The sequence below is a fragment of the Periophthalmus magnuspinnatus genome, chromosome 12, assembly GCF_009829125.3.
Source record: "Periophthalmus magnuspinnatus isolate fPerMag1 chromosome 12, fPerMag1.2.pri, whole genome shotgun sequence".
In the NCBI taxonomy this organism is placed as follows: Eukaryota; Metazoa; Chordata; class Actinopteri; order Gobiiformes; family Gobiidae; genus Periophthalmus; species Periophthalmus magnuspinnatus.
This window is the reverse complement of record NC_047137.1, coordinates 3397868-3413144: the sequence shown is the minus strand read 5'-3', so window position 1 is coordinate 3413144 and position 15277 is coordinate 3397868. Positions and strand designations below refer to the sequence as shown.

The following is a 15277-nucleotide window of genomic DNA, read 5'->3' as shown; positions in this document are numbered from 1 at the left end:
CTTTGAACAACTGACCTCAAGAGGACATCACTTTGTAAATTTCTCATCATTAATTTATTATATTCCTGACATAAAAGACCACTGAAATGTTGTCATGGATTTTTATTTAGGGTGATGCTGATTTTAATTAAGGTTTAACAATATATTTGCTGTGTTCACTGTGGGGGGAGATGTCAAGGTATATAATAATACATTTAATTTGTATTGCACATTTCAAAGAAATCTTAAAATGTTATTACAAGAAAATGAGTAACATGATGGTAGTCTCAATTCTGCTAATCCTTTTGAAAATGTATTGACCCATTTTTCCAATCCCAAAGTGTATTTTTAAGGTAAGCATTGGTTACCTTAAACTCGATTTGAGTTTAAGGTCAAAACTGTACAATTTTTTATTGTTAATCCATAGAAGACATAGCTTAATTTGTACTTTTTGAAGCAAATACTGTCAGAACTTTGTCTCCTGTATTGTGCCATTGTATTTGGTTAGCAGACTGGAAGGTGTTTTTTCAGATTTAGTGTGCATTTTTTTAAACTCTGCAGCAATCTCCAAAGGTGAAAGATTATTTATCTCAGGAAAGCAAAACCTCATATACAAACAAGTGGAGACACAGAAAATAAAAAATATTAGGAAACAAAAGTAATCAATTTTTTCCTGCAAAAGAAAAAAAAATTAATGTAAAATATTGCATGTCAATAAAATATAAAATAGTGCTTACAACTAAGATGGGAAAGAGCATTCCCACGCAAAACAGTCCAATCCAGTTGACAGTGGTCCCGACAGTGAAGGCTGCAGACTTGTACGCCTGTGTGAAAAGCTCTCCAGGAACAGGAGTAGAGACACCAGCTGCAAAAGAATCCAGATTCAACCCATCTTACCTTAATAATTACCACTGATGAGATAAATTTGATTGTAACGATGCAACGTAGTGGTGAATGGTGCATTATTATCCTTATTCCTAATATATCATCATGAAACCAATAAAATATGCTTTTATAATCATTACAATTAGAGAATTCTAAATGAGAGACTTACACGGTCCACTTGCGAAAGATAATATAAAAAGAAAAATCAGGACCATGCTGCAGTAGGGCATCCATGATAGATGTTTCTAAAGGGAAAAATAATACACGTGAATACATTACTTCAGGAGTGCTAAAAGTGAAATGCTGTGACAGAACCCACAATGAAAGAACTGTTGTTAAGTAACAGAGAGTAGAGTGATGACATTTTTATTTTATGTTTTGATAACATGCAATTACAGTCCTGCCATTGCAAAAAAAGACTAGTTTATTTGCAATTTACTGTGCAGCTCTGCAGCTCTCTGTTTAAGATGTGAATAACAGTCTGATGTTGTATAGGTGGTCACCTGCAGATACATGGTGATGGTGAGGAGAACCAGCATCACCGACATCAAGGCGTATCCTCTGAACAGGATCATCTTTTTGCTTGAATACTGGACTATGAAAAACTAACAAAACAATAGTGAAAAGCCCATTAAACATCCAGGCATGCAAATGTACCACAGGGGGGCGCTGCAGTGACAGTGGTGAGGCAATTGGACACATCCAGCATCTTAAGAGCACATGTAATGGTTTTCAAAGGTCACAGTCGTTGAGTTCCATACCCAGCAGCACTGAGGCGAGCGTGTACGACTCACCAGGGATGAAGAGGCGGACAGCTCGCACAAACCGGTTCCCAGCGCAGCGTAACGGAGGTTCTCCTCCCCGATTCCCACTTGACGGAAGACTTCATAAGAATAAAAGTAAACCTGCACAATAGAGAATGGACACAGTATTAGCTCGCTGTTCAAAGTGAGCAATGTATTCTATAAATGTGTGGCGATCATATGAACCATTAGTATAGCCTCCTTTTACACTAGGCCTGCACAGTGTCAGCCTCATTTGAATCTTGCTGAGTATCGTTGCCAGACACGCATTGCTTGGGGCCATCAATATCAAGTAATCGGCATTTTGCAATTATTTTCCTGCTTTCAATAATTAATCATTTCAGCAAATCATTATTTTTTCCCCCAGCAATGATAAGGGAATCTATTGTGATCTATTATGTGATTTATTCTGCAGCCTATTTCTGCATTTTATAAAAGTCTTGAAAATGTGGAAAATGTATTTTTTGGATGAATGAGATTATTGTTTAATTCAGTTATCCCCCTTCAGTTAAAGCATGGATGTCAAGTAAGAAGATTCATTTTTCACATAAAAAATGGTTAAAACATGGGTTAATATAAATAGATTTAACAAAAAATACCCAGTTTTTGCAAGGTTTTAAATATATTTTAGTGAAGTTTATATTTTTTTTGGAAACGGGTAGCAGATAAGACATAGGTTACTGTAGATTAGAGAGGTAATTCCATGTTAATTCCATGTTACCTGGCAGTAACCATACTGCAAACAGGGCCAAAACTCTTCTAATTTACACAGTAGTTATGATTAGACTAATAAAAATAAAAAGCATCTTTATTTTGTGAAAGGAATGTTTAAACAGGCTGAGAAGTTACTTTCTTGTGTGTGCATTGTACTTTTGGATGGAATTTTCTGTGTTGATGACATAGATGAAGGATTTTTGTACATTTCTCCCACCAAACTAAGTAATAGTTAGAAAAAAAAAGAAGAAAAAAGTCATATGCACTCTAATCTTTCAAGTGATGTCAATGTGAAACCTGTTACTCAAGTTAGACTGGCCAGAAAGAACTGACTTGGAATTAGTTGGCTCCCGAAATTTTGTTGTTTAGATCAGTTTTGTATTTTTTGTTTTGGTGAGTTTTCAGAGTCTGAAAACATATCTGACTATGTGAGGTCACTGCCAAGGTATTAATACATTGGGTACAACACAACTACATGTTTTGTTCACTTAATGTCTTTTTAATTACTGCTTTTATTAAGTTGTCTTATAGCATTTAAACCCACTGTTTAAAAAGTCATGCATTGATTGATGGCCCTAACACAACCTTATCCTTAACTTAAATGCAGAGAGTAAGCAGCTTTAAAAGCTGAGTGTACTTTATAAATGCCATGTTTGAGGAGCACATTGTGACTCACAGCATTGATGCCACACAGCTGCAGGGAGGAGAATATGACTATGACAGAAAGGAGCTGCCAGCGGATGTCATGGTTTCTTAACAGCTGCAGTACTGTCTGCGTCCCTGCATTCTTCTGCATCACCTTCTCCTTCAGCATCTCCTCCATCTCCAGTTGGTAGTTCCTGTCCCCCCACAGCCTCTTTAGAGCTAACCAGAGGGAACAAGTAAAGTCAAGTAATTATTTTGGTTCAGTGTCATCTTTAGATCATGCTGGTGTTAGACCATTGACAAATTTGAAGAATCTTTGATTTGACTTAAACTATCCAAGCAGTATAGTCATGGTATATTGAAAATAAAAGTTCAGTTAGCTTCTATGTTAAAGAAACTGAAACTCAACTCTCAGACTAAGTGTGAATTTTAGATACTTCAATAGTCCTCTCTACCCAGCTTTGCAATGTTGAGGGTTCCTAATGATCCCACCTTGTTCACAGGCCTGTTGGTCTCCTGCGGCCAGCAGCAGGAAGCTGGGAGACTCTGGCAACAGTGGCAGAGTAACCAGCTGAAGAAGCGATGTCAAACCAGTGAAACCAAGTAGCCAGGGCCACCTCTCTCTGGTGCCAAACAACTCACTGTGGAGATACAGTGGACTTAAACATAGTGAAGACATAGTAACTTTCCCTTAGTGATGACATCTGTGTAATTCCTCATTTGTTCAGCTTGGTTCCATAGGTTATTTCAACATAGGAACAATAACAGGTTATTTCAACATAGTAATGTAATCATTATATTTTGAGTTAGAATATGAATAGCTATGGCAACTGTCCTTATGTCCATAAGGGTATTAATATCTAAACACAATTGACTTATGGATAAGTCAAGCCATAACTTGACTATTTATAATCACATCACCATACACATGCCTGTATCAGTATTTGTATTGCCAATAAGTGCCTCATGATATATTGCCACATTAATATTTTGAAAGAAAGGTAGGTGAGGACACAATCATTTACACATAGGTGGATTCTTCTGACATGGCCATGGCATAAGAAAACCTATGCAACCTAATTAGGAGAAAATTTATCTCACTAAAAATTCTGAGATTGTGGCAGATTTATTTTTGTTGTGTTCCCAGTAGGCTGCCTATAATGTTGCCTGAAAAGTGTCCATTGTTATTTGAAGCCAGCCCTCTGACCCACTTCTGTTTTGTCTTCAGTGTCTGTTGCCGTGTTGCTCTCACCTGATCCCCAGAAGCTGACCACTGAATTTCCCAAAAGATATAAACAAGGCCACTGTGACCCCCACTGCCCCACGCAGCCTTTTGGGGGCACACTCAACCAAGTATATGGTATTAGTTATGAGCCCGAGTCCTAAACAAGATGCATTATAAATAGTCAATACAGCTCAGTATCAGTACATTACCTAGTCAGGCATCTAAATAGTGCATACATCAATCAAAATCTATTTGGCTAGAGTTAATAAGATTAAGAAAATACATTTTACCAGCATTCATGCCTTGGAGAAAGCGTGCCGCCATTATCATCTCAAAAGACATGGCAGTCTTACTTAGGAGCATCAACACAGCTCCAATTAGAGCTGGAATATTGTTTAGTAAAAGCAATTTTTTTCTGTTGGACAAGAAAGAGAGTTTTTAAGCATTCAATAACAGCGATTTAAATATGTTTACATGTTTGTTGACCTGCCAAATTTTGATATGAGAGAATTAGCCAACAGGGCAGACAATGATAACCCTCCCATACAGAAAATGGACACAATGAAAGACCAGATCAGAGAAATCTGCCATTTCTCCAGGTTAACACCGTATCTCTCCACACAGGTAATGTTCACCAGCTCCTGGATGAACTGCAACGAAGTTCCAATATTATTATTTGACATTTTTGTGTGATTTGGTATAGTTTATTGTATTTAATCCATAAATTCGACTCACTACAGAGGGAGAGGTCATTGAGGATATACTGAATCCATATTGATAGGGCCCTCCAATGCCACAGATGAAAATGGCAGCGATGACCAGAGGACACTCAAGCTAAACATGCAAAACTGTGTTAAACTTTACGTATTATTATAAAATGCTCGGTTACAACTGTAAACATATTTCCTTCAGAGAGCAAAATAGCTTTTGGTTTTAGTTAAGAAAAACAACACACACAAATTATATATCTAAAGGAAAGAGAAAAACTTACCAAAAGTGGATCATTCTGGGACATAGCTGAAGTTGTCTTTGTGTCTGCCCTCACTCTAGTTTCAGATTTTCCATGTTAAAGGGTTGCCCAACGTCAAATGATTAACTTTTAAAAACCAGAGACAAAGAAAACTGAAAACTGAATGAGGATATGTGTGTGTGTGTGTGTGTGTGTGTGTGGGTGTGTGTGTGTGTGTGGGGGGGGGTGTGTATATATATATATATATATATATATATATATATATATATATATATATATATATATATATATATATATATATATATATATATATATATATATATATATATATATATATATATATATATATATATATATATATATATACACACACACACACATATACATATATATATATAAAAATCTTAATAAATCTATAATCTTAATAAATCTTAATAAATCTTTGAAAGGAGCTGAAGCAGTTTGCTCATGAGGAGTGGGCCAAAATACCTGCTGAGAGGTGCAGAAGTCTCATTGACAGTTGCAGGAATCGTTTAATTGCAGTGATTGCCTCAAAAGGTTGTGCAACAAAATATTAAGTTAAGGGTACCATTATTTTTGTCCAGGCCTGTTTCATGAGTTTATTTTATTTTTTAAATAATTCTGTTGAAGCATGGTTGAAAAGCAATGTCTGACTTTCACTGGTTAAACTTCATAGAATGTTTATTTATTATTACTTTTGTCAGATTCAAGTTATTTCTGTGACCATTGTGAGTTTTTCTTTCATTAACTGGTGCATGGAACAGAGAGAAAAAGATAGAGATGTGCTTGAGTGTATTTGGGGGAGAGTGAGGATTGCACTGATTATAAATAGGATCAGGGAAAACGCTACACTTGACAAATACACAGGAGAAGGGTGACTGGTTTTATAACCACTTCGAGCAAAGAGAGCAAATGGAAAACCCTGAAATTGGAAAATGGATCACAAAATAGCAAAACATCTGACAAGCATCTCTTTACACTTTGGATAAAAGACTAGAGGTGTCCCGCTACTTACGTTCAAAGTTGTTACAGGTAATGGGAGGCATCTTTGCGAAGAATATTTCCTGGACAACTGATGAGTGAGATTTTTATTAAATTAATTGTGTCTTTCTATTAACACCGGGCTGCCATCACAATCTTGCTTGTGCCAAATTATTGTGTAATCCCAGCTGCTCATGTGCAGATCATCAGTTCTGTGTTCAGACTTTTACATTGTTCAGAGCACATTGCAGTTTCAAATTGAGAATAGTGTCCAGTTTAACACATGGGTTAATATAAATGTATTTAAGATTTTACCAAAAATATAATAATAATAAGTTTTGCAAGCTTTTAAATATATTTTAGTAAAGTTTATAATCTCTATAAACTCGTTTGTACAGTTCTTCTCAACTTTCTTTCCACAACATTTGTACCTTAGTACCTTAGTTTTATAAACTTAATATTTATAAAACTAAGGTACTATCCACCCAAACCAATAGTTGGGAAAACATGAAAAAAAAAAAAAAAAAGTCATATGCACTTTAACCTTTCAAGTGATGTCAGCTTGTGATGTCAATGTGATGTAACCCTGTTACTCAAGTTAAACTTTAATTTGAGGGTTTGTTTTTTTTGTTTGTTTGTTTGTTTTTTTATATATAAACTGGCCAGAAAGAACTGACTGTTTTGATGAGTTTTAAGACTCACATATCTATGAGGTCACTGCAAAGGTATTAATACATTGTTTAGAACACAACTACATGTTTTGTTCACTTAATGTCTTTTTAACTACTGCTTTTATTTAGCTGTCTGATAGCGTTTAAACCCACTGTTTAAAAAGTCATGCATTGACTGATGTAATCCCAGCTGCTCATGTGCACATCATCAGCTCTGTGTTCAGACTTTTACATTGTTGTTCAGAGCAGATTGCAGTGTGTATTTCAATTTACTGAGAATAGGCAAGGCAAGTCAAGTTTATTTGTATAGCACAATTCGTACATAAGGTAATTCAAAGTGCTTTATAGAATAAGAAAGATATTAAAATCACACAAATCAAAACATAAATAATCACAAATAATGATCATAAAATTACCATTAAAACAGAAGTGTGCAGAATAAAAACCTTTCAGTCATATGCACAGCTGAGGATATTGTCCAGTCTTTAAAGATGACTGTAATGCTCCTGTCATCTGTCCATCAGCACATGGAGTGAAGATCAGCCAGGGTTTCACCTCTTTCTGTCATACTCTACATATATTTCACAATAACATTTCTTAATTGGATGAGGAAAACAACCAAAAGAAAGGCCAATTCTCCAACCATCAATAGACATGCTCTCTAGTTATAGAGACCAGATAGGTGGTGGTCGGAGGGGCCGATGGCGCAGATTGGCAGCCTCGCTTCCGTCAGTCTCCCCAGGGCAGCTATGGCTACAATAGTAGCTTACCATCACCAAGTGTGGAAATGAATGAATAATGACTATAGTGTAGTGCTTTGAGAGGCTTTGACAAGCCTGTAAAGCGCATTACAAGTGTAAGGCATTATTATTATTATTATTAGTTGTTTATAGTACAAGATGTTTGTAACGATTCCAATGGAAAATATCAACCATTAATGTCCTAAAGTTGTCTGACTTTCACAGCCCTTTGGAAAACAAATAAGGACAAAATAACCTTTATCCGTACATTAATGACTTATCTTAATGAAAGCCTTAGATCATTTACAAATGCAGTGCAATTACATTAATAGCATTTTTTTACTTAATTAAACCCCAGACCTTCCACTCTTCTGACTCCAGGAATACAACAGTGGAATTAGATTCATCACACAGTGTTGTGACCTTTCGCATTTGGACGAACCCCCACAAACATATCTTAACTTGACTATGGGCTCTGAGGTGGCAGGAGCTCAGAAGATATCAGGATGAGTGGTGAAGAAGAGGCTAAGTATAAGCACACTGAAGGAGTTTTGCCAAAGCACTGAGATCCACCCAAGTCAAAGGGCAGTCATGGCAACGCTCGATCATCATCAATTATACATAGATCACAGGTTCACTTTACAAGGAGCTGTTCAGCCTTCAACAGACAAGACACATATTCACATCATGTGACAACTGCAACCAAACAACAGACTTTTACTGACATGGCCCAGTAGCAAGAGGTGTAGGCTAGCTTATATTAAAAATGGGTTATTATGCGAAATCAATTTCTTTTTAGCTTTGTTATTATTTTGCTCCTACATCAAAAACATGCCTGAAGAAGATTTATATGTCATCCATGCATATTTGTGTATTTTTGCCATCTCTCCTGAGCCCTGTTTGAACCGTCCTTGCAGTGACTTCACTTCAAAAATGAAAGTGAAACTTATAAAACATGTTCATACATTGTTTTTGGCAAATATACTATTTTCAAATAAAAGGTAACATGTGGTCTAAATATCTTCTGTGTAAGTGGTTAATACACCACTGAAGTAAAATACCCCCTCTTTGAAGTACATAGCCAAAAATGTCAATAAATAATTTCAGTAGTAAACAACTTTTAATTGCTCATGAGTTGCAAATGTATATGCCCTATAAAATAATTAAGTATATGATTCATGTGAAGTAAAAAAAGATCCAGTGCTAGGATAATGGTAAGGGTGGCACCACTAAGGCCAGCTGTATGTAACATCAGACTGCAAAACTATAGTCTAACACAGAACCTTACAAAAGCTTTATTAAAATATGTTTAATAATTTGACAGATGTTGTCTCAAAGTGTCAAAGTAAAAGAAACATACCACTCTACATGCGCATCACTGTTGCTCATGCCCATTTTTGTCAGACAGATAAAGCTATTATGCCTGTCATGGGTTCAAGATGACTGATAATTCACCCCATTACAGATGACAAATTTACAAATGAACAATCACTGCAACAGCAATTCAGCACAGTCATGAAATCATATTGAATCCCAAAAGGCAAAATCACCACATTAGAGCCACTGTGCCCTTGAGCATGGCACTTTCTCCGGATTGCTGCCAGTAATTATGGCAACTAGTTTGCCATCAGGAATGTCAGGATTCAGAGGTCTCTGTACAGCAGTAATGGGAATGAAAATAAGAGGCAGATGTGGCTGAGGAGCAGGTTTGTCACTACTCTGGTATCCAGTGTCCATAGGAGACGGAGATAAATTAATCATGCTTGTTTTTCTGTTAAACAATGTGATGGAAATTTACGTATATTAATGTTGTGAAGAAAATATTCTTATCGTATGTCTTTAAATGCATTTGCGTCCGTCTGTCAGACCCAGACCCAGCTCTTTCTCCATCCTCCAGGGAAGCTTTTGCTGTCTTGTCCTGTCCTCAGGTGTAAAAGTTCATTATCTTGTGGGTGTGAAACAAAAGTAATTGCTTTGAAATGTATGTAGCTTTGTCATTCTGGTATAAATATTCAGAGATACTCAGGGAATGGAGTAGGAGAGACTTGCTGAAAGGCTGTCTGTGGCCTGGGCAGACCTGGGCCCTGTCCTGTCTGTATCTGCTGTAACGAAGAATAAACCTTTTTTGTATTTCAAAACTCACTGGACTTTGCAAATGGATTGCTTTTCATCAAGAATTGTGATTTTTCCACAACAATAATGGTGTCAAAAGAGTGGGATCCACGAGTGGTTGTCCAGGTTTCTATTCTGGATCATCACCACTGGATTCAAACAAGTTTTACTTGGTGAGCTTTTGCAATACACATTTGATTTCATTTGAAAAGGAAATCTTCATCTACAAAGACTGGTAAATCAGAGGACAATGTATTTTGGAAATGCAAAATGCTTTACTTGGAAATCTCTAAAAATACCCAATGGCCATTGTTCTGATCCTATACCATTTTTGATTCTTCTCACAATTCCCATACTTCTGTTACTTGATTGGACTTTTTCATCCTTTTCATCCTGCTCATCCTTTTAAGACCTAACAACAAGAAAATGAAAATCACCAACTGCAGTTTCATAGACAACTACAGACTCATCAGCCAACACGTAAGCAGAGCACATGTGGGAGGAGAGCAAATCGAAAGAAGATTTTCCAATGAACCTTACTTCATCTGTTGTCAAGCTGGACATTGGAGATGGGAATGCCCTCTAAGCCACAGACCCTCTGCGTTTTAAAGGTGAACACGGGTTTATTTGTGCTACTTTTTGCTTTATATAATATCTAGTACTGGGACCTACTTGAATTTATTTTCCAGAGTAAGGTTTAGGAGTCATTGTAGCTAACTACCAAGCAGTCATGGGTGAAATTCCCCTCTAGTTGTAACTAGTTAGTAAACAGTCAAACGGGTGGAAGTCCCTGCTATCTAGCAGTCACTGGGTGAAACTCCTATCTAGGGTTACTTATTGGTAAAAGGCAAAAATGTGAGATAAGGACGGCTGAACTTTTTTCATGGGGGAGAGTAAATTCAGCAGTGCATAGGTCTAAGAATGGAGATATTATGTAAGTGCAAAATGCAGACAAATGTAAATTTACATAATGTCCACACTATGCTCTAATTCACTCACAATAAATGTGAAGAAAAAACAGGAAAAAAGAAAAGAAAAAAAAGAAAGAAAGAAAATGGTTAAGTACAGAGTGTGACACCAGATGTCAACTGTATGTTTGTGTGTCCTTAGACCTGATCAGTCAAACTGCATGGTGTAAATTGTGCATTATCAGAAAATGTGTGTTTTGAGTCTTTGTAAACAATCAATAAGAAAATGACTGTATGCAGTTTCAACAGATCCACTTAATTTCTAGATTTAATTGTTACATAGTTATGTTACATTATGTTATGTATAGTTATATTATGTATAGTTATATTATGTTTTGATTAATTTTTATGTATAGTTTTAGTTTTTCAAAATTGAATTGCAAGAAAACAGGTGTTATCATTTAGAGGTTGTTTTCCATTAACTTTAAGACCTGTAACTTGACAACGCCCTTCAAGACAAAGACAACCGCAGTGAACCAATCACCACAGCTGAATGGTCTGAAGCCAGGAGATAATTTTACACCTGGACCTGAACCAAAAGCACCTCCTGAGCAAGAGGACACATGGTCTTTTCTTGAGCAGAAAGACACATGGTCTTCTCCTGGACAGAAGCAGACCTACATAATGAAAACCATCCCTCTGTTTCAATGTCATTAGAGTAAAACTTCAGAAAAGTTCAGCCATTCACTTCTTTTCATGTGACTCAAAAGAACTCAACCTGTTCCTCGTGTTCCCAACCACAGTCCTGAAGATGACACAGGGACTGATGGACAACTCCAGAGATGAGCTATGGCCAGAGAGACGCCAAGCTCTGTGCAGACGGAGGTTACAGCCATGTGTGGTCAGAGGGAGGACAAAGGGACAGAGGACAGGTGATGGGAAAGATTTAACTGAAAAGCACAACCATCATGCTAAAACAGCATTTATTTTCTGACTACAAATGGTAAACAAACTGAACTGAACATAATGATGAACTGCTGAATTTGCCTCAGTCAACAATAATGGAACCGATTTCATCTTCCTGAATATTAAAAAAAAAATTGATCCACAACAATTAACGTTTCTGTACATGTTTTGTTTGTGGCAATGATTGTTTATGATGTATGATCAATGAATAATCAAAATTGAGAAAGTGTAACAGAAATTTAAGTATATTAATGCTGTGAAGAAAATATTCTTATCATATGTCTTTAAATGCATTTGATCTGTGTGAGTGTGTCAGACCCAGGTCAAATATTAACATGTGTGAAGGCTCCTTCTCCATCCTCCAGGAAAGCCTTTGCTGTCTTTTCCTGTTCTCAGGTGTAAAAGTTCATGATGTTACGGGTGTGAAACAAAAGTCACTGCTTTGAAATGTATGTAGCTTTGTCATTCTGGTATAACGGAGTAGAAGAGACTCGGGACACCGAAAGGCTATCAGTCTGTGGTAGAAGGTGACCAGGGCAGGCCTGGGCCCTGTCCTGTCTGTGTCTGCTGTAACAAAGAATTAACCTTTTTTGTATTTTAAAACTCACCGGGCTTTGCAAATGGAAAACTTTTTACCTATAATTGTACATTTTCCACAATAACAACATGCTCCAATATTTATTTTGAAAAAAATAAATAAAATAATAATAATAATAATAAGAATTAAAAAAAAAATCTTACTATCATACTAAAACAAATGACCCACAAACTACAAAATTGTGTCTGCATACTGCCACCTGTAAAGTTAGTCACTGTTTTGCTTTGAATTGAGAATTTATGCAAAAGATTGCTCTTATCCCTTCTTATTATTTATTTTTATGTGTTCAAAATTGTGTCACATGAAATATGACATTTTATAGATGCTGAGTTTATGCATTATAATTTTTAATCTAACCTGGACAATCTCATATGAAACTAAATGAACTAAATCACAATGAAATAAACAGCATACCAGTAGTTACGCTCCAATATTCTCCAATGCTGTCATATTTTATATTCTTGGTGTTTGATGGATTAAGAAATTTATTTTATTTTTTTAAGCTTTTAGAAAAAGTTAAGAGTCAGCATTCAGCAATATTAGTGGTTTTGTGTTTTTAATAAATTACAATGGAAGTACATTTTATGAATATTTTCTCAAAGTTTTTCACTTAACTAGTGAATCCATCACCCAAAACATAAACATTTAATCAAATCCAAGCCATTACATTTTAAAAAGTAATAAATATAATCACTCTCCTATATCAATCAATGAAACTTTATTTTTCAGAGCTCTGTGACAACGACGACAAGACCAAATGTTTGACAGGACAGTGGGGACAAGAGGAGAAATCAGGATACACAATGTAACAGTGAAATGATTAAACCTCAAAAGTGATGGAGGTGTCAAAAGCCTGTCTGGAAACAGAACAGGTAAGAAGGTTTCTTAAAACACACTAAACAGAATATACGCTTTTATATGCTTTTTAATTTATCATATTAAATACATGATGTACTACACTCAAAGGGGGTTACACGGTTCAAGATAAAACATCCTAAAAGAGAGATGAATCGTACATCGAGTAAAAATAACTTGACAAAGGGGGATATTTTTAACTCAACCACTTCTTGTCCATTTGCAATGGCACTCCTGCAAACATGGTCTGAAACATTCCCGCAACCAAACAAATTATATGTGCATAACAATACACAGGTATTTTTTCACTACATTTGCTTTATTGCCATCAGATTTTTTGTTTTAAACAATCAATTTGAGGCTTCTCTGTAATAGGCTCACATAAGTTTGACATTTTCTCAAAACCACAGAGACCATTTCTAAAGGAACGGCCTTCTTCACCTCAGGCATGAGTGATTGTTAATTTTTTTGTACAATTGTTTTTTTTTTTTTTTGTTTTTTTTTTTGGAACGTTTAATGTAGGCTAGTTGTTAGCTAGACAAATATTTCAAAACAATAAGGTTAGCTCTGTGATATCAATTTGGAATTAAAATCCAAGTAACAAAAATCCATATTAATTAAATAGAGATGTTAAAAAGCACATCTCTTTTTAAAATATAAATACATGCAGAAAAAGCTAGGCTAAACTGGCACCCATGCCACTGATGTCTGCCCATTGACTCAAAATGGTGGACATGTTTGAAGCCCAGAGCTTGCACTGGCCCTGAAGTCCTACATTTACTGTGCAATGTCCCTCTTGTCAAATAAAAATTAACATTAACATAACCGAGCCGAAGAGCTCCTAAACAAAGTAGGGGATCAAAGCCAATCCAAATGTGCCTATAGCCACGGCAGTCAAATACCATCCTGACTGTTATGAACAAGGGATTTAGAGCAACCTGTCCATTTTCTATAGGCCAATGTGTGAAAAAACTAACCATATAGACAAGCCAAATTGCATGGCCCTGTCATAGATTAAGGCGTGAGGGGAAATTTTCATTTATTTAATTTATCGTTATTTACACAGCCAAATTAGTTATTTTTCATGAGCACCCTGTGAAAATATAGGACAATACAAACAAAACAAATAACTACAGAGGTCCATTTAAAACATTAAAAAGAGGCGCAGGTGTGAGTATAAATGTTTATCACCAGATATTCTGACAGATAGCAATGGCCAACCTACTTTTTCATAGAGCACAGAGTGATAGGGTTTCAGTTCATCACCTGTTAAGAAATGAAGGGGTAAGTGAAAGAGTGTATCTAAAGATTTCAAAGTATAGGCTGAAGTCTGCATTTATATTACATGATCTAATACAGAAAGGAAGGTTGCATGAACAAATTCTTTTCTGTAATTCAGTGGAATAGAAGATTTGTTTCTATAATAAAATGATTTTTAAACTGTTACATTGTTCCGAGATATGTATTTTAAAGGATAAGTTTTTGTCAACCCAAAACCCAAAATATTTATAGGTGATGACTTTTTCCATCAGTGTACCATTTAGTGTATAAAGATCTGTAACTTGCAGATCACTTAAAATATCTTAAATTGTATATTTTGAGGGAATTTTTTATTTCATCTTGCTGCACTTAATCACCTGATCAGGGAGGAGGGAGGAAGTACTTGCATACAAAACAAGTCATCTGCATATAAATGTATGAGGCTTTCTCTTAAATTGTAATCGATGGAATAAATAAACATAGTAAAAAATAACGAGCCTAAAATTGAGCCTTGCGTAAAGTGAAAAAAAATCGGTATCTTTTGCCTCGGTCCTGGATCATTTTGGAAACAATTACATGTAGCATTGTCAAATCCAATATGTTTCAGGCATTTCTGGGTAGATTTTATGATCTACTGTATCAAAAGCTTTAATTAAATCAATAAACAGTGCTACACAATTTGCTATCAAGGGCTGTGAAAGTGTTGTTTAAAACTTGTGGTTGTAGAGACAGTACTATGCCATTTTGTGACTGATAAGACTTCAAAATGGAGCATTTATTTAAATAAACTGTAACTTGATTTGCAACTAAGTTTTCTAAAACTTTTGCAAGACAAGGTAATTTAGATATTGTCCGGAAATTACTAACATTTTCGGTTGTCCCACCTTTATGTAAAGGCAAACCGTGTGTTGTTTTCCATAATTCTGAGATAAATGTTATTTAAA

At 35.7% G+C, this 15277-nt stretch overlaps 1 protein-coding gene across 1 annotated transcript; it reads right to left on the bottom strand.

Moving 5' to 3' along the window:
- Positions 1 to 1016: 1016 nt before the first annotated feature.
- Positions 1017 to 5281, bottom strand: slc2a11l (solute carrier family 2 member 11, like). Its single transcript, XM_033976388.2, has 10 exons — positions 5243 to 5281; positions 4987 to 5085; positions 4738 to 4901; positions 4542 to 4666; positions 4279 to 4408; positions 3519 to 3667; positions 3058 to 3245; positions 1659 to 1769; positions 1368 to 1469; positions 1017 to 1109 (listed from the first exon to the last, which is right to left on the bottom strand). The coding sequence occupies exons 1-10, from the start codon at positions 5264 to 5266 to the stop codon at positions 1017 to 1019; spliced, it is 1185 nt and encodes a 394-aa protein (XP_033832279.2). The 5' UTR covers positions 5267 to 5281.
- Between the last annotated feature and the right edge of the window lie 9996 nt (positions 5282 to 15277).